Source organism: Capra hircus, chromosome 28 (genome assembly GCF_001704415.2).
Source record: "Capra hircus breed San Clemente chromosome 28, ASM170441v1, whole genome shotgun sequence".
Lineage (NCBI taxonomy): Eukaryota > Metazoa > Chordata > Mammalia > Artiodactyla > Bovidae > Capra > Capra hircus.
Genome location: NC_030835.1, coordinates 29747680 through 29774928, shown reverse-complemented (window position 1 = coordinate 29774928; position 27249 = coordinate 29747680). Strand labels below are relative to the sequence as shown.

At 37.1% G+C, this 27249-nt stretch overlaps 1 protein-coding gene across 2 annotated transcripts in view; it reads right to left on the bottom strand.

Annotated features, from left to right (window-relative positions):
* ANK3 (ankyrin 3) overlaps positions 1-27249 on the bottom strand; it is a 750492-nt gene that overhangs the window by 59489 nt on the left and 663754 nt on the right. For both annotated transcript variants that reach the window (XM_018042183.1, XM_018042184.1), the window contains 8 exons: positions 25140-25294; positions 6566-6777; positions 4729-4936; positions 3579-3675; positions 2730-2958; positions 1868-1993; positions 998-1120; positions 525-551 (listed from right to left, as the gene is read on the bottom strand). In XM_018042183.1, coding sequence (XP_017897672.1) covers positions 525-551; positions 998-1120; positions 1868-1993; positions 2730-2958; positions 3579-3675; positions 4729-4936; positions 6566-6777; positions 25140-25294 — 1177 coding nt within the window. The remainder of the gene's footprint in view (positions 1-524; positions 552-997; positions 1121-1867; positions 1994-2729; positions 2959-3578; positions 3676-4728; positions 4937-6565; positions 6778-25139; positions 25295-27249) is intronic.

Sequence of the window (27249 nt, the reverse complement as noted above, 5' to 3'; positions counted from 1 at the left end):
ATGATCTTATAACTTGGAGAAATATTAGGAGATAACTTATGAAACTTAATTGAACAATTATACTCTTAAAAATGGCTAAGATAGATGTCTTTTAATAGAATATCAATATTCATCAATAGCCATTGAACACATATTTTATACTATATAAAACACATAAAATGTCATATATTATCACCATCTTTGATTTAAAACTTGTACAGTAGATACTAGGTGAAAATACACACAAATGTATATTTATGCATGCCAGTCTATCACATTTAAAAATGCTAAACTAATAAACTTCAGTTTCTCTTTTTAAGTCACTAGCCAGATTTTAATTTTATTAAATGTACTGAAGTACTCTTCTGTATATGTGGAAGAATAAATTATTCTTTAAGAAAAAAATATGTATCCTTTACCTCATTTACGCTAAGATCTGCAAAAAATATAATGTTTCCCACACTTCAGCCCTCTGTACCTCCTTTTATACAGATTCTGTTTCTAGTCTATCTCTGATAGAGTAAAAGCAGAAGTGTTCATATTACCTCATCATCTTGATCTGACTCTGTCTCCTTTTGGTCCCAAGATGCATTGCAGAGACAAGGAATATTATAATGGACAGCAGGGAAAAGAATATCAGGATATGAAAAGGACTGAATAGGGAGCACAAAATGCAAGCTGCTTTAGAAAGCAAAGTAAACCAAAAGAAGCCAACGAAAAATATCAAGAGCTACACATCCATGGCAAATTAATGTGTGACATTATTTGAAAGCAAAAAAAAAAAAAAAAAAATCTATGAACTACCAGCAGAAGCAGAAGCAATAAACAGAGGACTCCATTATACAAACCATAAGAATTTGACACCACAGTCACAAGACTTAGTCAGTCTACACAAAGAGACTAATAAAACTTGAGTTTCAAGAGCTTAAATCATGTTACAAAGCATTCCTTAATTGCACACCAAGGGCCTACTTCTTCAAGACCAGGGGAAGAAAGTTAAACCAGTATTAAAAGATACCTTTTTATGTGCTGGCAGAGTGATGTTTAAGTTGCAAACAGCTGTTTGAGGCAGTCCTTTTGTTGTCTTTGGTTCTTTCAGAAAAGACAGACGGCCACAGGGCTCTTGGCTGGTGTCTCTAATCTAGAAGAATTAAGGTAGTTGACAGTTATATAGAGAGACTTTCCTGAGGATTCCTGCTGTGTAAGAGTTAAGCATGTTTGTTTTATGGGACCCTTTGAGAGGCAGGAAAAGTAAAGGGAAAAGGTGATAACCATCTCATGTCAGCCAACGTAGTCACATTTAAACTTGGCAAGATTTAGAATGCCCAATCAATAGTCTAAACACAGGAATGTTGTATTGGCTTGTCTCATCCTGACAATCCAATAGTCTGAGTTGTATTCATTTTCTTCCTGTCCAGTAATTTCTTTTCAAAGCCTCAGTTTTAACAATAACAGAAGCAAATAATAATAAAACAATTGCCCTATATCTTTTGTTTCTCTGAGGAGGAAGACGGTCTCTCCAGAATGTCCTGGGCTTGACCAGAAATAAAGATGAAACGAATACTCAATCTGGATTTCACCCATTATTTGATTACTGAGCATTCCAGATATGATGTGTGTTATTGCTCTAGACTGCTTGAGCTTACAAACATTTATCTCAATATAAATGATCACTTAACTGTTTAAAAGGCAGAAACTCTTTTTACTAATTCTAAAGTTTTTCCTGGCTCAGAAGTACACTGACACAGAACTAGGACAAAAATATGATCTCATTCCTATGAATTAAAGCTTGGAGGGATATTTTAAACAGAATAAATCATTAGAATCTTATTTAATCTTTAAGAGTATTTTAAAAAAATCCACAGGATCTCTCTTGAAGGTGATTTACCTTGATGGAAAATGGCAGTCTATTTTCTTTGAAAGCATAAAAATTAAAAACAAGTTGCTGTCCTCCTTTGGTAAGTGGGGCCAGGTTTCCATAACAATCAACATAAATAGGTTTTCCTTCAAGAACCTTTCAGAGTAAAAGAAATACATAAGTTAATGTTCATTTAAATGGAGAGAGTTCTGAGATTTTAAGTCAATATAACATTAAGATTGACATGTTTCTATGTCACATTTGTCTTCTGATTGGGCAGTTACATCTATTTACCACAAAAATAATTACTGGTTCACAGTAACTGTGATTGGAAACTGTAACATGGACATGTAAGTGAATTATAGATTTATTCTCCCAATTTTAAACATATTTGAGAATGTGCCTGACATCAATCACTTATCCATAGAGTCTGAAAGTTGTTTTGGACTCTTGGATACTTACCTGATTACTGGTTTGAAAAGTGGAAAATCATGGTGATGTATATAGACAATGACTATGATAATAACTCAGGTAGCCATAGAAAACTTATGATCATGAGCTAGATTCCTTGATGGTGCATTTTAACCAACTGAAATAGTCCCAAAGATATTAAAATTATTTAACAGTCTTTGGTGGTGCCTTTTAACCAACTAAAATAGTGTCAAAGATATTTAAAATCATTTAAGAGTCCTTGGTGGTGCATTTTAACCAACTAAAGTAGTCTCAAAGATACTTAAAATTATTTAAGAGTGAATCTGTATCAAAATTTTAAAACAAAAACTAAAATTAACAACGAACTTGAAATTTATAGTACATGCTATATTATGACCTCAAAATGGAAAACTCCGTATCTGGAGAATGTAATAGAATGAACTTGCTGAAAACAAGGTACCTCAATGTCTTTGCTTCTTGCAACTTCCTCAAAATTCTCTTGCTGCTCTAAAGTTTTATCCACTTTATCATCTGTCATGCAGAAACATCGCAGAGAGGATTCTACAGGATCATTCATTTTGGCAAAAACAACAAACTTGGCCATATATGGAACACATATTAATTCTCTGTACAGCTGTGTGGCTAACCCTACAGTTTCTAAAACTTGATGGCAGTCTGCAAGCCAAAATCTGAGGAAGACAAAAACAAAACAGTAACAAAAGTATAAAAATGAGATTTCAAAGCCAAATCTTAAAAAAAATTACCATTTATGAAAAGTAGAGTATATAAAGGAACTAAACCAAAACATTACTTGTTCATTTAAACAAATAGCAAAGATGTTTACTGTGTTTATCAAACAAAGAAACCTTACATTTATTATTTGTTATGATTTTGCTAAGAAAATGCTAAGGAATTTTTTCCTCTATTTTCCTTTCCATAAAACTCTCCTTCCCATCTTATACATACCCATAATAAACCTTTCTTTCTACTCCTGTTTAAGAATTTATTACTTCATCTTGGAAGGAACAAGAATTTTATGGTAGAAAATGGGAAAGAAAGGAAATCTTATTAGTTTTTATGAATTGCTAAGAATTTCTACTGGAAGAAGCAAGTTTACCATCTTACAGCTTCCTGTGAGGACTGGATAAGATGACATCCAAGTGAATTTAAAATTTTTGGAGTTAGGCCCAACTTTACCATCAACATTTTAAAGAATAATCATACTGGTATTAAGCACAACATTTTTTTACTTTCCAAAAGGTAATAAAAAACAATTCCTAGTGCTTTTTGAAAGCCTTTATTTCCATACCTGGCTGAAACATTGGTTGTAAAAGAGACACAATCCTTTATAAATGTCAAAGGAGTAGTTCCTGTGATGTCTTCCCACTGAGCAGGTGATGTGCCCCCTGAGAGAACAATAGCAGATATATTGACTTTTTTATAGATATGCTCCTTGTAGAATTTTTATCATCATCCTGTTTTTTCTGTATAGCCAGTAACTTGTAAAACTCAAACACTTTCAATTAATGACATGCACTAAAGGTGGTTTTCCTCTCTACTTTCCTTTTACCAGCTTATAGTGATCTCCTTATAAGATAATATTAGATTAGAAAAAAAATTACTTTTCTGTTTGTCTAGATACTAATGAATGGCTTAAACTTGGGGCATACAACTTCATTTTAAGCCACAATCTACAAGTGCAAAGATTTGTTGCTTCAGGTAGACAATATGATTTTTTAAAATACAACAATGGCAAGAACTATCAGAAAGTTAAGAGGAAGTCCATTTTATACTGCCTGAATCATTTAATTTTCCAGGCTAAAAAGGGAACCAGTCATTAAAACTATTCTTTAGAAAAAAACAAATGAGAAAACCTTTCTTAACCTTGGACGTTAAGTTAAACATCATGTTAGGTTAATCAGATGATGCGTTAGCTCTGGATTCTGGGAGCTTACCATAAAAGATGCCTATCACCTAAACCCTGCATGTTTAGTCTCTTGGATCACACTTGTGAACAGAGTAGGTAAAAAGAACCCTGTATTCACTGGGCTCTTCCCTACTCTTGGTCCTTTGTGGGAGCCTCTGTTTTCCCCAGAGCCCATCTGATTTCCTGTAGCTTACAGGGTGTTTCTAGGTCAGTAACCTAAGTCACAGAGAGATTACTAGATGCTCCAGTAAATTCAGTAATACTTCAATCACCTTTAAAAAGCTCTGTTATTAACACTAAACTTAAAAGCAGGAAAAATGATATCACTGAATTTTAATGGTCATGCTATCAGCATCTTCAAGAAATAATTACAGGGATAATAGAGATGAGGTGATGAACAAGTAAAATGTATTTTTTTTTTCCTACTCTATTTATAATGTTGGTAGGGATGTTTAGAGGTTTTCTGTCTTCGTACAGAATCATTGCAAGTGCTAGGGCAAAAACAGCAAGAACAGCAACAACGTAACCAAACCTGTAATGCTACAGAGAAGGCGCAGATTGGGCGTGGTATCTCCCTTGTACCCATTGGAGACGCCTTCTCCCGAGGCTGGGGGCACCGGAATGGTCATTGTGATAGGCTTATGGAATTTCCTTCTTCTTGGTTCCACAGTGACAATTGGGCTAAATGTTGCTTTGTTTCCAAGGATCTTTTTCACAATTTCATCTGGAACAGGCTGGGCCTAGAGATAAGAGAGAGAACCTTAAATGAAGTTGGACATTTTTCTCTTATCAGAAAGTTGACTTTTTAGTTGAGGAGGAAAAGACCAAAAACAACAAACAACCAAAAAATGTCTTACTTCTGCTGTTAACATTCTTGTGTATGCCTGGTGATGGCCATATGTAGGGATTTCTGGTAGTTATATTTCTAAGAGCCAAACTCTGTTTGAGGTACACCTATGACCACCATTATAACGGAACTGCCACACCGTTTTCCAAAACGCTGGTTGCAGGACCACTTCTAATTCTCACCAGCAGGTGTGAGTGTTCTAGCTGTTCTGCATATTTGCTGACACTTGGTATTGTCCGTCTTTTCTTTTTTTTTTTTTTGGTCCGTCTTTTTTTAATGTTAGATGTTTTACTGAGTGAAGTTTAGCATATTTTAATATCTTTATTGGTATTTGGAAATGGAAGAGACTATAACCCCCCAGAACTTTTGTTATTTTAAAGAAAACTTATTAAAATTTTATGGGGCAAAAAAAAAAAAAAGTCTCTTTTATTCCTCCTTTCTGTTTCAGGAAAGAATGAATCAAATACAACGCTGTAGCAGGAACTAATAACAGCTCGATTATGTCCCTAACAGAACACAGGCCTGGGCTTGCATGAAAGAGAGGCGAATCGGATCTCAGGGCAGAGAAACCTCTCAGTCTAATCCAAAGGACAACAGACATTGAGTCGAGTATATTTTATATCTATGCAGGGCATTTAGTAAAATACTACAAAGGCAACTTATACTCATGTAAAAATGGACGTTTCCAGAGTTAAGTAACAAAAAGGCATACGAGATTGCAATGGATCTCAATTCTAGTCTAATAAGCCTAATTCTTCTTTTTTTATTGTTTCTTTGCTATTTGGTAAAATATTCAATATGAGGGGACAGTTGAAGGGAACTTCATACTACTGAAATATAAGGTAGTCTCTTTAGGTCCAAATGCTTACTGAACTCTCAGTCAAATTATTAATTACTGTATTAAGTAACAAAACAAAGTTATTTCAGGTTATTTTCCTTATTCAGTAGGGAAAAAAAAAAAGTTCTGGCTAGGTTCTAACAGAAATGAAGAAACTCAAGAAAGACCATTCTTGCCAAGAGTTTCAGCCAGCTTTCCAAACCAAACAGGTTCCAACTGGTTGGATAAAACCCAGCATTTATGATTTGCTGGAACTAAAATTTGAAAGCTTGCAAGTTTCACTATTGCTGATTTTTGTGATGTGCATATCATAAACCAAATGAAATATGGTTTGTTTCTTTAATGGTATATGTGCTCTTTGGTGCTTTGTTGCTCCACATTACTGAGACCAGTAATCTATGATTAAAAAAAAAGATCTTTCATCTTTTTTTCTATCATACAAACAAAAAAAGATGTTTCAAGTGATACATCTAAACAGAAAAACCCTAAAATATGTACCTATTTTGATAAGCCTCTTAGCTAACTTTGTACTTTTTATTTAAAATAGATTGATGATTCCCCCAATGGCCCAATGCTTCAGTTAGCAATATATCATTGGGATGAGTCATGATAGCAGTTTTCAGAGCAGAACATGCTCACATGCTCTCTCTGTATACCAAAGAGAAAACTTTTTGTGAACATTACCTGGAGGCCTACTCGAATTCTTTTGGTTAAAGCACCCTCTGGGAAAGAAGCTTGGACAAGGGGCACAGTGGTGCTGCTCAGAATTCCACCTTCAGGACCAATCTGATTGCTTTCCTGCTTAATCCGTGAAACCACTGCAAAATACTGGGGGAAATCCTTAGTGATAATCCTGCAGATGCGCTTTTTCCCTAACTCCTCCAGGCTGTCAAGTTCTGAAAAGAAAAAATGAAGGAAAAAGCCGTGAGAATAATGGCTACACAATACCTTGAGACAAACTGATGTGTAATTCTGACAGGTAAAATTATTTAGATTCAGTAGTCAAAACAGAGCTTTATGACATAGAGAAAATTATAGTGACCTTAAAATAATACTAAGCTTTGCAAAAATATTTTATAAAGCTATTCATAGGCAGTATTTGTAGAAAAATATTTCTACTAAAGAGGAATAAACATTTTCAAAAACTGGCCTTTTGCCACAAATGGACAAATTTCTGCTCTTCAAGAAGAGATATGTTAATTCTGTAATTATTTATAATAATGCCCTCAACTGCCCAAAGAATGAGTCATAAATTAGAAGGGCCTCACAAGAAAGTAACTACCTCACTATGTGTGAAAGACTCTGGAACTTTATTTGAAAATCTCTTAAAAATATTTTAAAATATTTGTTTTGATGTGGACTATTTTTCAAGTCTTTATTGAATTCGTTACAATATTCCTTCTGTTTTAGGTTTTGTTCTTTTTGCTGCAAGCATGTGGGATCTTAGCTGCCTGACCAGGGGCTGAACCCACACGTCCTTCACTGGAAGGTGGATTCTTAATCACTGGAATGCCGGGGACATCCCTAAAATATTTTTAAATTACCCAAATTATCTGTATCATCACCACTATCTGTCTACTCATCAATGGCCTTCATCCATCAAGCTCAATTTACCTACAAGTGGACACATCTTCCCTTCTGTCCACCTGCAAACCTACTTCTTGCCCTGCAGTCCTAACTCTGGAAGACGGTTTGTTCTACACCTTGCCCAGTCCTCCCGTCTGCTAGCTTTGGCTGACGTTCCTTTGTACTCCATCCAAAGATCAAAGTCCAGTTGGTTTTCTTTTGGAAATGGTGTACTCTCCTGTCATCCCTTTGGTTCAGACCCTGTTTCAACCAGCTCTCTGACTCTTTGTGATCACATGGACTGTAGCCCACCAGGTTCCTCTGTCCATGGAATTTTCCAGGCAAGAATACTGGAGTGGGTTGCCATTTTCTACTTAGATTTTCCCAATCCAGGGATTGAACTCACATCTCTTGCATCTCCTGCACTGGCAGGTGGATTCTTTATCACTTGGTGCTACCTGGGAAACCCACATTACTGATACCACCCCTTAACCAGCTCCCTGTCTTCGCCTCCCCTTTCTCCAGTCCACTTCCTACAGTGAAGCCAAATGGATTTCTTTCAAAAGCCCAACTTTATGCAGAATTCTGATAGGTTTAATGAAAATAAATGATTTTAAACAACAAACAAAATAATATTTGAGACTAAAAAGAGTAGAAAAGTATTTTAGAAAAGATTTGGAAGGGGAAATTTATAAAATTTGCAAACTTATAAATATCACAATAAAACAGTTATATAAAGAGACATTATTAAATATGTATAAGAAATATATAAGAATAGACAAGTAGGTCAGGGAGACAAAATAGAATCAAGAAATAGATTTACCTTCATATATGTGTACACATACACACATATATACATATATAGTATATATGTAAGTCTATATATATCTACTTTTGTATATCTTATGTATTTAGTATATTTTTATCAAAGTCATACATTTAAACTTTAATTCAGTCAGGAAAAGATGGTTTATTTAAAAGATGATATTGATATAACTGAAAATCTATTTGGAAGAACAAAGCTAAAGCTCAATCACTATATCTTACCATATATTAATAAAAATTCCCTTTGGACAAGAGACTTAATTACTTAAAAATTAAAATATCACCAAAAAAAAAATCAAGAGTATCTTTTAGCCTTGGATAGGAGAAACTTTCATATTCAAAACTGGACACTCATACCTATGGCTGATTTATTTTCTGAATCATATTCATTGATAAATGACAGAAACCAATAAAATATTGTAAAGCAATTATCCTCCAATTAAAAATAAAGTTTAAAAATGGATACTCAGAGGCCTAAAAGGCAGTTTTATAAAATTTAAATAACATTTATTTCCTAAAAAAATTCTTCTAATTGGGATGTTAGTTTTTTCTTTAGTTAGTTTTTAACTTTATGTTAGTTTTTGCTGCACAGCAAAGTGAATCAGCTATATTATACATACACCTCCTCCCTCGTGGACCTTCTTCCCATCCCAGTCATCTAGGTCACAACAGAGCACTGAGCTAAGCTCCTTGTAAAAGGCAGTTTGACCATATACAAATGTAAAGCTTTCTATGGCAAAAATAGCAAACGAATGACAAACGAATGACAAACGAATGACAAAAAAGCAAAAAAGCAAATGAATGTGGGAAGGTGACAGCCACACATAACAAATGAAGAACTAATATGCTCAATACTAACGGCAGCTACAAGCTGTTGACAAGATGACAGAGAAAGCAGCGCAAACTGGCGAAATGTTATAGACAGAAGATTCACAGAAAACGGCCAATAAACATATTAAAATATTCAATCTTCGTAATTTACATGGAAATACCAATTCAAACACAGTTCAACCTCTTGCTACACCCACCTCCAGGTAAGATTAAAAACCAATAATGTCAAGAGAAAATTGGGGGGAAACAGATGCTTTCAGTCATTGCTGGTGGGTGTGAATAGCAATAATCTTTTGATAGTGTAATTGGGCATCTTCTATTCAAAATGAAAATGCATCTATCCCTTGACCCAGCAATCCCATTTTCTGACCTTCTCTTATGAAGTGGAAATGAAAGTGAAGTCGCTTAGTCGTGTCCGACTCTTTGCAGCCTCATGGACTGTAGCTTACCAGGCTCCTCCATCCATGGGATTTTTCAGGATATTCCAGGCAAGAATACTGGAGTGGGTTGCCATTTCCTTCTCCAGGAGATCTTTCCAACCCAGAGATTGAACCCAGGTCTCCTGCATTGTAGGCAGACGCTTTACTGTCTGAGCCACCAGGGAAGACATTCCCTTATAAGCACAGGCAAAGCAGCATTGCTTGAATGACTAAAGCTTGACAGAGCCTGTGTGCCCATCAGTAAGGGCACTGGTTTGATACATCAGTTCATTCACACTCTCACTCCCACAGCAAGTGGCTGGAGGATTCAGATCCATCCACTTACCAAGGATTTACTGAGAACACGCTGTGTGCTGGCACTGGTCTAGTCACCAGGGGTACAGCAGAGAGCAAACTAGTCACGGCCACAGGCAGATTACAGTCTAATGGGTGGAGGATCAGGAAACACCTCTCTGAGGAGGTGATGTTAGAGGTGAGCTGTGAGGGAAGGAGGGAGCCAGACAGGTAGTGATTGACATATATGTAAAGTGAGGAAAGAAACAGGATGCTGAGCAATGTGCATAGTGTGATCCTTTTTAGAGGAAAAGCATAATCTATGCTGGTGTACTTTTATATGGGAAATTTGCAGAAGAAACCTTCTACGCTGTTAGCACTGGGGACTGGAGTTGGAGGTGAAGTGAGGAGAGGGTGGGGAATAAGAGAGTGTTACCTTTGGGTCTACACGCTGGGGTGGTTTCAATTGCTATAAAATAAAGGGGAGATCCCTACACCTCGGGCAGGGGATTGGTTTTGTTTTGCTGTTTGCTACTCACAGAAACTTCCTTTCATTTCCCCCGATACCTACAGTGCATGCCTACCATTGCTCCACTGTCAACACGTCTGCTTCCTCTATTAGACACAGGACTGAGATTATGGCATATTCTACATAGAAATGTGTAGAAAGGTAAAACAGATGGTTATGTAATTGGATCAGTGACATATTCTTATTTTACAGATTAACCACTACCAAGTTAACTGTTAACTAGGAGAGAAATAGGGTCAACTCAGATCAAAGATGGAACTGGAATCTTGGTCCAACATTTGTTTTTTTAACCATCTCCTTCCCGTCTGCTCTATCAAAACCTAAATACTGAGTCTCTAGTGAAGAAAAAGGAAACAAAAGTAAATAATAATAATAATAATTTTAAAAGCTTACTATAGAAAAAAACAGGAAGGAATCAAAGAGTTTGTTCAGGAAAATATTCCGGGCAAGTTTTCACCTATTCAGCACTTCACAGAGAATAAAAGTTTCCATTCAGAGCAGATATATTTCCTTTCCCATGATTTGGCTTATTTTAAAAAGTCTGAATTCCCAGAATTCATAATGTCTGCTCCAACTGAGAAAGTTCTTATAGTTTGTTTCAATTGCTGTGCAACTCATCACCATCAGCTAAGTAGATTCTTTATTTCCTTATGTCTCAAAGCTATGATTATGTCCTCCTTTAGAAATGGCTCAGGATTCCACATAGTGCAAGCAATTTACATGGACTCTGCCATAAAATTACACCCTTCAGACAAGACATATGTCCTAAACTGAAATGTAACGTGTGTATCCTGTGAGTATTAAGCTTACTCCAATCAGTCTGGACCCACTGGAAGGAGCAAGGCATCTTTCTGGGGACTTATGATAATGTGTACTTCTTAGCTGCTTGTGCTTGTGAGTGTGGTGGGTGTCTGCATGTACATTTGTAAGGAGTTAGAGGAGCTTGGACAGCACGGAGATCAAACTAGTCAATTCAGGAAATCAACCCTGAATACTCATCGGAAGCACTGATGTTGAAGCTGAAGCTCCAACACTTCGGCCACCTGATGCAAAGAGTCGACTCATTGGAAAACACCCTGATGCTGGGAAAGACTGAAGGCAAAAGAAGAGAGAGGGCAGCAGAGGATGCGATGGTTGCATAGCATCACCGATTCAATGGACATGATCTTGGACAAACTCAGGGAGACAGTGAGGGACAGGGAAGCCTGGCATGCTGCGGTCCGCGGGTTGCAAAGAGTTGGACACGATTTAGTGACTGAATAACAACAACAAGGTAGAAACAGATGTTTTGCCCCTGGAAACAAATGCAGTGGGTTTAGGAGGAACCTTGTGTAATGGAGGTCACTGTATCACACTTAGGCCACATTACCTTGCGTGAAGCACTAAGGCAACTCCAAATAGGTGAGGTGTACCCAGCAGATGCAGCAAATGAGTGGTAAATGGAGAAGCTGCATGCTCAATTTCTGACGTTTTTTAGGATTTGCCAGTGACTCAGGGACCCTCTGTGTTGTACTCAATCTCTTTTAAAGCTGTTAGCAATTCCTCTGTCATCTAGCTCCCAGAGCAGTGTGCCCCCAAACTGGCCACATCAGAAGTAACACAGTGTGATGTGTTCATAGCAGAGACTCCTAGGCTTCTGTAATGGAGATTCTGAGTTGGGAGCCCAGGGATGGACCCTGAAACTTCCCTACAACTCAGGTGACTTCATGACTTGACATAGCTGAGAAGCAAAGTCTTAGTAGACTCTTACCCTGTATCTGTCTTTAAGTATCCAGACCCCAAATTATTAAAAACATGACAACAGGATCCCATGAAAAACAAGGACATTTCAATATGAGAAGAGGTACTTATGGGGGAACAATAAATATAAATTAATTTTAAATGATTTTTAAAAGGATGTACTAAACCACTCCATAGCTACAGAATTAAAGGAGACAAGGGCATAAAAAGTATTAAGAGCTTCTTACTTTTCAGGATGATTCTAATGCCTGCACAATGAAAGGACCCTGGAATCCCTCTCTTTTAATCTGTTACAAGTTTGTTTTTTTTTTCCCCTCTCTCTTACATACACCGACATCAAAGGGAAAAGAGAGGTGAGTTCTGAAATAGGTTTGGCCAGGAGGAAGGTTAAAATTTACACTTACTGCATGTCTACCTTGCGGCAGGTCAATTACTGTTTTGCCCACATAGCATTTTGGTGAAGTAAGTGTCTGAAGTTCAGAGAGGTTAAGTGACTTGCCCAAATTAACTTAGCTGGTCTGCTTTAGAGCTAAGACCCAGGTGGGAGAAGGGACAAAACCAACCACTATTTAACACAGTGTCTCTGCAGGCTAGCTGGCACATGGGTTGCTGCTGCTGCTGCTGCTGTTTAGTTACTAAGTCGTGCCCTACTCTTTGCAACCCCATGGCCTGTAGCCCACCAGGCTCCTCTGTCCACGGGATTTCCTAGGCAAGAATACTGGAGTGGCAGTGGGTTGCCATTTCATTCTCCAGGGCCTCTTCTTGACCTAGGAACCGAACCTGCATCTCTTGCTTGCCAGGCAGATTCTTTAACACTGAACCACTGGTTAATGGTTGATAAATAAGTAGTGGATAGATAATGAGTAGTGAATAATGATAAATGGATGAGTAGTGGATATCAGGGCTTTCCTGATAGCTCAGTTGGTAAAGAATCTGCCTGCAATGCAGGAGACCCCGGTTCAATTCCTGGGTTGGGAAGATCCCCTGGAGAAGGGATAGGCTACCCACTCTAGTATTCTTGGGCTTCCCTGTGGCTCAGCTGGTAAAGAATCTGCCTGCAATGCCGGAAACCTGGGTTCGATACCTGGGTTGGGAAGCTTCCCTGGAGAAGGGAAAGGCTACCCACTCTAGTATTCTGGTCTGGAGAATTCCATGGACTGTATAGTTCATGGGGTCACAAAGAATCAGACACAGCTGAGCGACTTTCATTTAGTGGACAGATATGCAAACACCCTGATCCAAAAGATGACATGACTTCTTATTGGCTCACTCCAGAAGCAGAAAGCTCTGCTGACGGTGGAATAGGAAATGGAAGCTAATGTTCTACAGCATTCTTGCCTTGCTGATGAATGGCAAATTTCTTAAGTACCTTGTAACTCATTTAGTTTCCTTCTTGGTAAAAGGTGTGACAGCATTTTCTGTAAATGAGATTTTGCAACAGAGCAAGAAGGATCATAAAATGCTTTGCAAATATGAATGCTTATTCATGTCATAATACAATGAATCATAAATAACAGAACTGAAATCACATTCCCAGGAAATAAGTTTTTCTTAAAGCATTTAAACTATCACCTTGATCAGTTTGGCCTCACTCTTACATGCATGTCATAAATGTCTTGATAACTTGGTTAAATGAGTCCATGACTCTCTTTCCTGAATGGAATCTGTTTTCTAAAGGCTGTTTGTGATCTGCAGGTTTGAGAGTGAATAGTCTACAGAAGAAATACAAGCTAAAGGTTTCACAAAGGATGATTTCTGTATCTGGGGTTTCATTTCTGGTCATGTGAATGTTCTCTTAGCTTGCTCTTCTAAGAATGGAGTATTTAATAATGAGTGGTGGGAAAAAATGGAGTCTTAGAATATCAGAATTCAAAAGGGCAGGCTAGCTCATATGGGTCTGTGGAAAGTTTTTGTAGACAGGTATCTTAGGTTCAAATCCAGTTCTCAAATCAGTGAGCTTGGACTTTGGACAGATTCCTGAACTCTGAGCCCTACATTACTTGTTTATAAGATCAGGATAAGAAATTTTCCTCTGCAATAGATATGACAAATAAATGATACAAAAACCACCAGCACAGTTCTGTTGACATAACTTAGGTTACATATTCTTTCCAAGGTCATACAACCTTGGAGATAGAGGAAAGCCATAGCCTGCCTGTGGCAGATCAAAGTTTGGATTTCTTTTAAAGAAAGGTAACACTATTTCTGTTTTGCATCTCTACAAGTGTATAAATCAGAACTGCTATCATTTTAATTTCATTCAGTTTTTAAGGGAAAATTTCCCAATAACAGAAAATTAAGTAGCAGATAAATTGGGGGAAATGAGGGAAATAGAAGATAAACTTATACTATTTAACTCTGGCTATAAAATTTGGTGGCTCAGACAGTAAAGAATCTGCCTGCAATTCAGGAGACCCAGGTTCAGTCCCTGGGTTAGGAAGATCCCGTGGAGAAGGGAATGACTACCCACTCCAGTATTCTTGCCTACAGAATTCCATGGATAGAAGACCCCAGGCAGGCGACTGTCCATGGAGTCACAGAGTCAGACATGACTGAGCAACTAATGTTTTTTTTTCATAGAATATGGGGAGCAATAACACACTTGTAATATACTCACTGAAATATTTCAGAAAATTATATAGACATTCATTTCTTGGAACTAAAGTTCAGCTCCATCTGAACATGCAACTTTTGGAACTAGCCCTCTGTGAGGTTACAGGAAGAAACCCTCAAATTATAAACTTGACCCTTCTTCCGCAAAGAAAACATAGTAGGAACTTTTTCAATTTTTATTTTGGAAAAATTAGATTCATGGGAAGTTGCAAAGACCGTACAGAAAGGTCCCATAATTTTAGTAATTTAACTCATTGAATTCTGGCATCTGCTATTCATCTGTCTGGATCAGCATTATTTCACACCAAGGTAGGGACCTTTGTTATTCAGATTTGCACAAGTAATTGAGGGCTAATGAGGCAGAATGTCTGGAAACAATGACATATCTGTTTGTTTTCCCCTCCAGGTTTAGCAATCCCTGTAATTTCTAATGACCCTATATCTTGAAGTTAATTTTTAGAAAACTAATTTCTAATCATCACATGCCCTTTTCCTGCCTCCCAGACCTCCTGTCCTCATTTGTGGCATCTGTTTGTTTAGAAGTTGCTTTCTCTCTTAGATATGGGTCACTAAATTACTGAGGAAATGTATCCCCAGGAGTGGCAGCACATGCCTGGATAAAAGTCATTCATTTCTTCATTCAGTCAACAAATTATGATGAAGAGACAACACTGCTAAGAGCTGTTACCTACATGGGGCATAATGACTGTCACCAGTCAGAGCCATTCTCTGCGCACATGAACTTTAGAGTCCACCATGAAGAGAGCAAAGTTCAAAGCTGCTTACAGAAGAAGACAGGCCAGGTGCCGTAGACTATTTACCAGTGGATCTAACTTGGACTGGGCTTTAGGGAATGCTTCCTGGAGGAAGAGAAGTGAGGGAGGGCATGTTTGGCCATGCTGGAATAATCAATCATTCTAAGGGTTTCTGCTATGACTGCAGAAGCCTCATATTCTTTGCATCTGCTTCTCCATGTCATTTTCTAGAAAAATATTCTTCCACATTAGATTACTTTTCTATTTATGTAAATAAAAAGCTTTTTAAGCAATTAGCCCCCTTACATAACTTTCCTCAACCCTTCTTTTAACCGTTGGTACTATATCCAGACAAGAAACAATGAATATAATCCTATCTTCAAAATCAGGATCGGATATAATGTCTTAAAGCTAAACACCGATCAGTAACGCAGCATGTGGCACAAACATGGAAGCGCACTGTGCTCTGAGGGGCCTAGACCTGCGGTGTCCGCAAGTCGGCCTCATTCACACCGACACTGAAGGTGATGCAGGATGTGGCCCTGTCTCTTGCACTCCTTCTGTGTCCCTGGAGGGCGCTGAGGCCCTCTGCCTGACATCTGTGACAGGATGTCTGATGTCATTTTTAGACCCAATAATGGTTCATTAAGACATGGAATTGCTAGCAAGTCCATTACATAGACATGTATAGAACTTGGCATTGGTACCGCTCATCTGCTTTGGTCCTGTTTTTATTCCCTGACTAGCAGGGGTGATGGAACTGCTCTGGTCCGGTTATGTACATGGTGGGCATCATTCCATTGATTTAAAGTAACTTTTATATGGCTGTGGACTGAGAGCAAATTAGTATTGTGTTATGGTTCAATTAATAGTTTTTTAGCACGCTTTTTCTTTTTTTTACACTCCAACCACAGTTTATTTTTTTTTTCCTTTACACTCCAACCACAGTCCTGACTTGGTTAAGTTCAGTTTTTACTTTTTCCTCCGGAATTTTTCAAAATCGGGACTAGATTTCTCCAACAGGTGGTGCTGTGTGCAACATAAAGCTACATACTCCACTTCTCAGTGCTCAACTGATTCTATGATCTAATTTGACAATTTAAGATCACTGTTTGGTCTCATGGTTGATAAAGTAAAAATCAGTTCAATTGAAAAGAACCAAAGTAGCAATTTTTAACCGAAAAGCATGTTTCTAAAATATGATTGATATAGTTAGACAATAAATTACGGACATTTTATTTTCTGTTAAACTACATAATTAGTATAAATTTTCCTTTCCTACTTCAATTTATAGTAAAACAATATATGTAATTATTTAATCGAAAATGGATTACCATAAAATTTTACTTGCTCTCATCTGAATGTTAAGCAGTGTTAACAAGTGAGGAAATATTTTCCTAGTGCTGTAATACTGTTTGGAGAACTTCAGCAACATTTTGTTCCAATACAGTGATTGGGATTTTAAAATAATAGCAAAATTCACATATCTTCAAAGCATGCTTTTGATACTCAGGTAGTAATGATTTTGATTTTAAAATCGAATAGATTTTAGACCTAATATGTACAAAGCAAAATCTACTACTGTCCATGGTAGTGCTGTCTAAAAAAATATAATGCGTGCCATATATATAATTTAAAAAATTAATAGCTACACTAAAAAATAAAAGAAGAATAGGTGAAATTATTTTTAATTGTATGTTTTCTTTATTTCAGTATATCCCAAATATTACTATTTCAACATTTAATTAATGTAGAAATTATAAATGAGATGTATGTTGGGGGGGGTACTAAATCTTCATATCTCTGGTATATTTTATATTTATATTTGCAGCACATCTCAGTTTGTATTAGCCCTATTTCAAGTGCTCTCTGGCCACATGTAGCTACTGTATTGGTCAGTGCAGGACTGAGCATTTCTCAAACTCTTCAATTCTTAAGACCTCTAAGGAGGAAGGATTCTTTTACTAATAAATATTACTCCCAGGTCCAGTATAACCACAAACTATACAACATCCCTTTGGGGTCTGACTTTGGAGGCATTTATTCTATTCATTTTATTGAACTTCAGTTGATTTATAATGTGTTAGTCTCTGCTGTACATCAAAGTGATTCAGACAGATATATATATTGTTTTTCATATTCTTTTCCATTATAGTCTTTTAGAGGATGTTGAGTGTAGTCCCCTGTACTATATAGTAGGACCCGGTGGTTTACCTATTCCGTATATATAGAAGCTTGTATCCACTCATCCCAAACTCCTAGTCCAGCCCTCTCCCCATATCCCCTCTCAGCGGAAGCACAATTTTAAACATGGTGAATTGAACTTTGTTAGTTGAATTCAAGTAAGGTTTTAATTAAACTTTCAAGGTAGATTCAATTTGCTGCACTTGAAAGATGATGCTTTTGCAGGAGCAGAATGAGTACTTTTGTTTTGTGGTACCTTTTTCTCTCCCGAAAACACACCAGTGAACAAGTGCTAGGACAAGATTTATGTCTGCTGCCAAACAGAAAAGTGGCTCCTGCTACGTGATACCTTAGTGGCGACAGCAGGTTCTTCACACCCAGACCAACTGTCCTCTGTGTCATTCTAGCCTCTTGTTTCAGTGGAACTTTGCTAACACACCTGCTTCACTAGCATAATCACTGTCGCCTTTGTCCCTGAGCTTGCTAGTGCCACAAATAACTCGTCTCCATCTTATTCTGCAGTGAGCGTCTTTCCTGAACACACATCATGTCTTTTGGAATCATACAAGAATTAAGAGGGTACCCTGATTCATAATGGAAAACTTAAATAGCAAATGACATTTCTGTCACCTTTTCTTGCATACCAAGCACCTTTATAGGCATCCTCTAGCCACTGGGCTGGAAAAGGTCAGTTTTCATTCCAATCCCAAAGAAGGGCAATGCCAAAGAATGTTCAAACTACCATACAATGGCACTCATTTCACATTAAGGTTATGCTCAAAATTCTTCAAGCTAGGCTTCAGCAGTATGTGAACTGAGAACTTTCAGATGTAAAAGCTGGGTTTAGAATAGGCAGAGGAACCAGAGATCAAATTGCCAACATTTGTTAGATCATAGAGAAAGCAAGGGAATTCCAGAAAAACATCTACTCCTGCTTCACTGACTATGCTAAAGCCTTAAACTTTGACTTTGTAGATCACAACAAACTTTGGGAAATTCTTAAAGAAATGGGAATACCAGACCACCTTAGCTGCCTCCTGAGAAACCTGTGTGCAGATCAAGAAGCAACAGTTAGAACTGGGCATGGAACAACTGACTGTTTCAAAGTTGGGAAAGGAGTACAACAAGGCTGTATATTGTCACCCTGCTTATTTAACTTATATTCAGAGTATATCATGTGAAATGCCAGGCTGGATTAATCACAAGCTGGAATCAAGACTGCTGAGAGAAATATCGACAACATCAGATATGCAGATGATACCATTCTAATGGCAGAAAGTGAAGAGGAACTAAAGAGCCTCTTGATGGTGAAAAAGGAGAGTGAAAAAACTGGTTTGAAATTCAACATTAAAAAAAAAAAAACAAACTAAGATCATGGCATCTGGTCCCATCACTTCATGGCAAATAGAAGGGGAAAAAGTGGAAGCAGTGACAAGTTTTTTTTTTCCCCTTGGGTTTTAAAATCACTGCAGATGGTGACTGTAGTCATGAAATTAAAAGACACCTGCTCCTTGGAAGGAAAGCTATGACAAATGTAAGCAGTGTATTAGGAAGCAGAGACGTCACTTTGCTGACAAAGGTCCACAGAGTCAAAGCTATGATTTTTCCAGTGGTCATATATGGACGTGAGAGTTGGACCATAAAGAAGGCTGAGCTCCAAAGAATTGATGCTTTCAAATTGTGGTGCTGGAGATGACTCTTAAGAGTCCATTGGACTGCAAGGAGATCCAACCAGTCAATCCTAAAGGAATCAACCCTGAATATTCATTGGAAGGACTGATACTGAAACGTACTCCAATACTTTGGCCACCCAATGTGAACAGCTGACTTACTAGAAAAGACACTGATGCTGGGAAAGACTGAAGACAGAATGAGAAGCGGGGCGGCAGAGGATGAGATGGTTAGACAGCATCACTGACTCAGTGGACATGAATTTGGGCAAACTCTGGGAGATAGAGGAAACAGAGGAGCCTGGCAGGCTACAGTGCATGGGGTCACAAAGAGTCGGACATGACTTAGCGACTGAATAAGGCATCCTTCATTTTAGAAGATGCAGAGGTGAGGGAGTATTATAGAAAAACAACTAGATTTAGAGTCGAAATTTTGGAAGTCTTGATCTATCAACCTACTCTTCCCTGAATGGGTGGTGGTGATGGGATTCTACTAGCCCCGGTGGTGTCCTTGTGTGATTTGGAAAAGGGCATCCACTTGGAGTAGACATAGCCCTCCAAGTATATGGCGTGGTAACTAGACAGTAGTTTTGAAAAAATAAAATAAAATAAAAATGACCCTTTGACCTCAAGGCCAGTGTCAGAGCACATGACTTGGCAAGTTGAAGAGGCAAGATTTCTGCCCCTGCTTGCTCTCCTGCCCAACTGTATGTACATGGCACCTGTGTGTGTATGGCTAACTTTAGGTGTGGTTTTCATGTGTCAGACATTGTGTTATGAAATTTACATATTTCAGCTCATCCATTCCCCATTAGTTCTCTACAAGGTTAGAGAGACTTAGGGTTTGTAAGTGGTGGAGCCAGGACGAGAATTCCAGTCTGTGTGATACCTGCAGTTCATAACCCTAATGACCAAACTACACTGTGCAAGTTACCCTCCTCTTTGGACTTGCCCTCTATGGACAGAGGAGCCCGGTAGGCTACAGTCCATGGGGTCGCAAAGAGTCAGACACGACTGAGCGACTGAACTGACTGACCAACTTCCCTGGAGTTACAATTTGATTGTGCACACCGAAAGGTTTTGCAAGTTTTAAAAATACTATAGAACCATAGCCTGATCTTTATAATTGTGTTGCTTAGTAAAAAAAAAAAAAAAAAAAGTGTGTGTGTGTGTATATATATATATATATATCACTAATCAAAATACTGGCTAAGATGCTTTCTGAACACTTGGGTTTTAAGATTTTCAGAGAAGGGGGTACACTAGGACTAGTTATAAAAGTAGAATATAGGTTAGTTATAAAGTAACATAGAATTCATTTATGGAAATGAGAGTTAAAGTGAGACATTTATAATAAGATAAGTATTATCAAGGATCAATTCCCACAGATGACAGATAAGGCTTAATGGTTACAAACTGGGAAAATGAATAGGTTAAATAAAGCTATAGTGAAGGTGAAGGTGAAGTCGCTCAGTCGTGTCCGACTCTTTGCGACCCCATGGACTGTAACCTACTAGGCTTCTCTGTCCATGGGATTCTCCAGGCAAGAATACTGGAGTGGATTGCCATTTCCTTCTCCAAGGGATCTTCCCGACCCAGGGATTGAACCCAGGTCTCCCACATTGGAGGCAGACGCTGTAACCTCTGAGCCACCAGGGAAGCCCAAAGCTATAGTAGGATGAGTTATCTCTTTTTTCCTTTAAGGACGGTCACTGGCTTATCTTATGCACTATTTTTATCTTGCTAATCAACAGCTATTCAGGGGACAGAGTGGAGAGAGTAGAAAATAACATGAAACCTCAGGCTTTTCTTCCCACAAGAACTCTGACTGGTTGGACCTTGAAGGAAGAAGAAGGGTTAGATTTTTAGAGACAGACTGATGTTTATTTTTGCCTGATTTTCAGGGAGGGAGGTGCCAGTAAAAACGAAGTCTCTCTGGGGATAGAACAAGAGTGGTGGTAAGTGGTTCTTGAGCTGGGTATGAAATCTGATCAAGTAAGTTTCAGTTATAAAATGTGTGTCTTGGTTCCTTCATTATCATTACTTTTAAATTTAATAATAGTCCTCATTTTTCCTGTTGTGGCCTCCAGTGCTTGATCTTTTTAAACTTGGAAGTACTTTCCTTTCCTTTTAATTGTCTAAAATGGAACCAGAGTTTATCTGGTCTTTAAAAATGTAGCAAAGCAACTCTATCCACTATTTCCAACATAGCATGTAGAACGCAGGACAGAGGGCTATATCATTGTATCTTTAAAACATCACACAGATGCCCTTAGTATGGTAGTGTTTTAGGAGTCAGTTGTCTAAGCAAAGATAGGAAGACTTCCTATTTGAAAATTAGCTTGTTGAAAACAAAATGAAGACATGTCAGTATGAAATCTTGGAAATCCATTCCATCAAGAAACTTAAAAAAAAAAACAAAAAAATCTGCTTGTGCCGGATAGGATATGCTATATAATATGTGCTCAAAAATAAAGAACACACTTTAGAATCCACAATGGTGGCTACTTGCAGTTAATTTAAAAAATTAAACATTACCTTCCTCACTTGCTCCAGTCACATTTCAGGTACTCAAGATTTACATGTGACTAGTGATTACGGTTGAATTGCACAGGTATGGGATATTTCCATCATTATAGAAAATTCCACTGGACAGCATTCTCTTAGAATATTCAACATTCTTCCTAAAATATCGTTACTCTCTCAGAACTGTCCTCAAAGTGAATGTTCCCCTTTAACTTTTCCCCCTGGAGATTAACATTAGTGAAGTTTAGGGTAGAAGAAATAGACTGATGTGAACTTTCCTCTAGAGCTGCATATTATGCTATGGTTCCTCCTCCTGTCCACTCTCCAGGATTGGGTGGGAGTCTAAGTCAGCACTGTGCCCAGTACTGGTGGCTCATCATTATTAAGACACATACCCTGCCCTCAGCAGCTTATATCATCAAGGTAGCTCTTGGTTAAAAGTAAAATAAAATCCTTGTGTAGAGGATGCTACCTTTAAAAAACTAGTAATCAACAACAGCATTTAAGAAATACTGGATACATGAAAATATTTTTATACTTGATTTTCCTTAAAACAAACAAACAAAAACTATCCTTTTTGGAAAACCCATTTATCTTATTCTCTCCATTTCTTTCACCTGAATCATCCATATTTTTTTACTCTTTTCAAAATGCTAACTCAGTTCTTTCCTTTAGGATTTATTCTTTTTAAAACCTTGGATTGTGTTTTCTTGTAAATTTCTGTATAAAAGAATGACTATACTTCATGCTGCAAAATAAATTAAGGTAATAAAAATCAGAAATCTTAATCACCACTGCATGTTCCCATCCATCAGAAATTATCTGAAGTTGTGTATGATATAGGATATAAATATCAATATTATATATAAACATTTACTATATACTTATTACATGCATAACATTTAAAGTGACTATTCTCGATCTTGAAATCTAGAAGTTTGTAGGAATTTTTCTTTTTTGGTTTATTTTCCTCTCCACAGGGCACACGTTTCTAAAATAAGTGGAATAGTTAAAAGTTTTTGCAAACAGGTAGAACAGATTTCAACCCTGGTGCTGCTTCTTAGTTGGAGTAACTTTTTATAAGTTACTTAACTTACTTGAACTTCAGTTCCCTCATCTATAAAGTAGGATTAAAACTACCTACCTTATGGTAGTATGCTTTCACTTAAAATTTTAATATATAAATGCAGTCATCAGTGCCTGGTGAATGCTAGACTCTCAACAATGATTAGATTCACTTTACCCTGCTGTAAAGACATTTTAAAATTCTTGGCTGGCCGTGATTCACCATGTCTTATACAAAACCTTTGGTATGACAATATTTTTCTATGGAATGGATATAATAGTAACAATAGCTGATATGTATCAAGGGCTGTGTAAGTAACAAGGACTATATTTGAAAAGTGATTCACATAATGACTGTTTTTTCTTAACAGCAGCCCTATGAAGTAAGGAAGGTAATCTCCGTTTTGCAGAAGGAACAGAGGCTCATGGGGATCCAAGAGCTTGTCCACAGTCGTCCCTCAGACACCCTCGAGTCTGTGTAGCTCCTTCATGCACACTTTACAACCCGGAGAGACTATGTTAGATGCTTTCCAAAAGCCAGTGAATTAAAATGTGAAGGTAGTGAGTTTTATAGTATGTGAATTGGATCTCCAGTAAAAATGCTGTATAAAGCAGTTGCTGGATGTGTACGGACCAGCAGTTAGTATAAAGGTTAGCCTTCCTTATGGTGACTTTGCTCTACCTCTCTCTTTTCAACATTCTAAAAAGAAAACACTATACCAAGTTGGCCTCCCTGGTGGCTCAGAAGTTAAAGCGTCTGCTTCTAATGCGGGAGACCTGGGTTCGATTCCTGGGTCAGGAAGATCCTCTGGAGAAGGAAAGGGCAACCCACTTCAGTATTCTTGCCTCGAGAATCGCATGGATGCAAGAGCCTGGTGGGCTACAGTCCACGGGGTCGCAAAGAGTCAGACATGACTGAGCGACTTAACTTTCATAGCAAGTACCCACTCTCAAAACGAGTCTATTCACAATGTCTGCTAAGAAAAACTACTATGATTCTAAGGGTTAGACAGCCCAAAGAAGGTGTATACGAGAAGGTGACATGCTTGCTATAGGCCTGTCTCACCAGATCAAGGAAAAAGACACTGGAAGCACCAAAGACTCCAATCATTAGCCCGAACCTCATTCTTTAAAAAACTGATTAGAATCCAGGAGAAATTAAAAATCTATAAGAATAATCTGGGAGAAGAATGAGATAAAAGAAAAGGGATAGAAATAATAATTTCCCAAACAAAAAGTAAACAGTACCATATGATTCAGCAATCCCACTCCTGGAGATAACAATAATTTGAAAAGATACATGTGCTCCAATGTTCCCTGCAGTACTGTTTATCATAGCCAAGGCATGGAAGCAACCCAAGTGTCCATCGACAGAGGAATGGGTAAAGATGTCATACATACATATGTATATATATATAGAATGGACTATTACTGAGCCATAAAAGGAATGAAATAATGCTATTTCCAGTCACATGAATGGATCTAGAGATTGTCTTACTGAGTGAAGTCAGAGAGAGAAAGACAAATATCGTATTATATCACTTACACATATAGTCTAAAAAGGTACAAATGAATTTATCTGCAAAACAGAAATGTAGTTCCCTACAAATGTAGAAAACAAACTTATGGTTTCCAGGGAGTAAAGTGGGGAGGGAAACTGGGAGACTAGGATGGACATATATACACTACTATATATATATAATAACTAACAAGAACCTACTGTGTAACACAGGGAACTCTACTCAATACTCTGTGATAACCTATATGGGGAAAGCATTTTAAAGAGTCAACACATGTATGTGTATAACTGATTCGTTTTGCTGTGCACCTGAAACTAACACAACATTGTAAATCAATTACACTCCAATAACAGTTTTTTAAAAAGTGAATGTATTTTCTTAAAAATGCTCTCCATGTTTTGCATACCTTCCATTATTAATTATTTTACCCCTCACACATTTTTGATTTAGAAAACTTTCTTAAGCTTTGGAAAGATTGATATAGTTGATTTCAGACTGAAAGAATTATCAGAAATTTGTACATGAGTATTCAGATAGGGCTAGGTTTTTAGATGAAATTGAACTTCATGCCTTATACGTAGAAAACAGCAAATGCTGAGGAACCCGATTCCCACTTTAAAATACAGATGTATGAAATTCGAGCACTATTTCCTTTAGTGCTAGTCATTCACTTGATTCCTGCCTACAGACATTTATAGAAGCAGGCAGTCACTGTAATTACCTTCATCCATGCCATTAAGTAATTCAGTTAGATCTTCATTTTTACTGTCAAACTGATGCTCCTTCCATGTTTCACCATTTTCACTGCGAAGAACAATGAGCTCTCTCTCCTTGCCTCTCATAGACCCAAAGTGAGGGATTTCCACTATGACAGGGCTGGAAAAAAAGCCACATTATTTTGGTATCAAAGGAAATGTGTTTATAGTTTCATACTTTTTAAAATGTTTCACTGACAATATTCATTTGAAAATCAGAGGTGCCACTAAGGTTGGGAATGATTTCAAAGCTGCAGAATCATTTGCTAATTAAATAATATATTAGAAGCCTGAAAACATGCCATCATTCATTCATTCACAAACAATTCTTGGGGGCCTATCATATATTAGGCATTTGATTTAAAAGAGGGAAAATATTCAGCACACATCAGAAATCGAGGAATTGAAAATTATTAAAATAGACCATAAGAAGGAAAGTTGGTCCGTTTTTAAGAACACAATAGGTATATTATACAAAACACTCATGATTTAAAAGGACACAGTCATTGCTTAAAAGAAATTTTGTAAATTATTTTGAGAGATTACTGATTTTTTTTTTCCCTTAGTAAGAAAACAATCAATGTAACAATCCACTCCCTGCAATAGTCAGTTTTCATAATGTTTATGGCCTGTATAGTCAAGAGAGTTTCTTTAACTTTTAAGTTACGAAATGGGCAGCTTAATTTCCTCACTCTTGTTAGCCTGCATAGGAATTAAACTTTCTGAAAAAGCACTACTGGTTTGAAATTGTCATATAACAATCTGCTAATCTTTGACAGTGTCCTTTTGCAAAAGAATGTAAAAAGATGGCTGCAAATTGAAGCTAGCCAATCAAGCACAGGAATAATTCTGTTAAATTTTAAAGTAGGATAAATGCTAAAAAAGATGAATGGAAGTAAGCAGACCACAATCACACACAGTTTATGTAGTTGGATTGTGCAGCTTTATTTTATGACATTTAAGTAGACAGTATCATTATTCTCCTACAGAGGTTGTATGTAACCTCACCTCTTAGCCTATGTGATTATGTACAAGTGGGAAAAGAAGGTACAGGCTTGAATAGGTAACAGCATAAAAAGTGATAGTAGTTGTAATGACCAAATGACATAAAACATGTTAATATTTGAGTTATTACAAAAGCATTCACTTAAAATAGGATGATAGGCAAGAAAATTTTACTTTTGGCAAAATACTGACAGTTAATTAAAATCAAGGGTTTGAAAGATTTTTTATAATGCATTTATTTTTTGATGGATAAAAACAGATTCAACTATTCCTAACAGTGTTAGTAATTTCAAGAGTTATTAAGATGTTTATGATATTTTTAACCACACCTGGATCAGACATTAATTTTTTCTTTTTTTTGAGAACTAGATACAATCTTTGCAGGTTGATGTATCAGATACTGTCACTGTAAATATTTAAGGGATGTGGCTTTGTGTATGACATTCAACAATACTGGAGAGAAGAAATGAGCGAGGGTCTGGGACCAAGGTGAAAGCCAAGCATAAGTTTTCATAACAGGTTTCTTCATGCAGACTGCCAAGGCCAACACACCAGTCAGACAGACAAGCAGACAGACGGATACCAACACATCTCAGCTTAAACAGAAGAAAACAAAACAATTTAATAACTTCAGTAAGTATTCTACCTGCTGCCTATTTGGTTTTCTTTAAATATCTTGTATTCCCAACATTTTTTTCAAAATCAGCTTACTTATTGATGATTTTCCTTCTCAAAGTCCATAAAGTTTACTTAGTATGAATAAGTACTTTAAAAAAATGTAACTCCACACACATACATATATATATACACACAGATATATATATATATATATATACACACACATATATATATCATTTATAGCAAATGTTGATTCAGAGTCTGCAAATACCTTCTCTATACACTGGGTTAAAATTAGATCTTCAGTCTATCTTAAAAACTACCATAATCAGTTGAAATATTTTAAATGAAAGTAAATTTTACAAAAGCACGAAGTTATGAAAGCAGAATGCTTGCAGTGAATTCCACATGCTTGAAAAGCACAAGAGAGGTAGCGGTGGGTGCTACATTAAG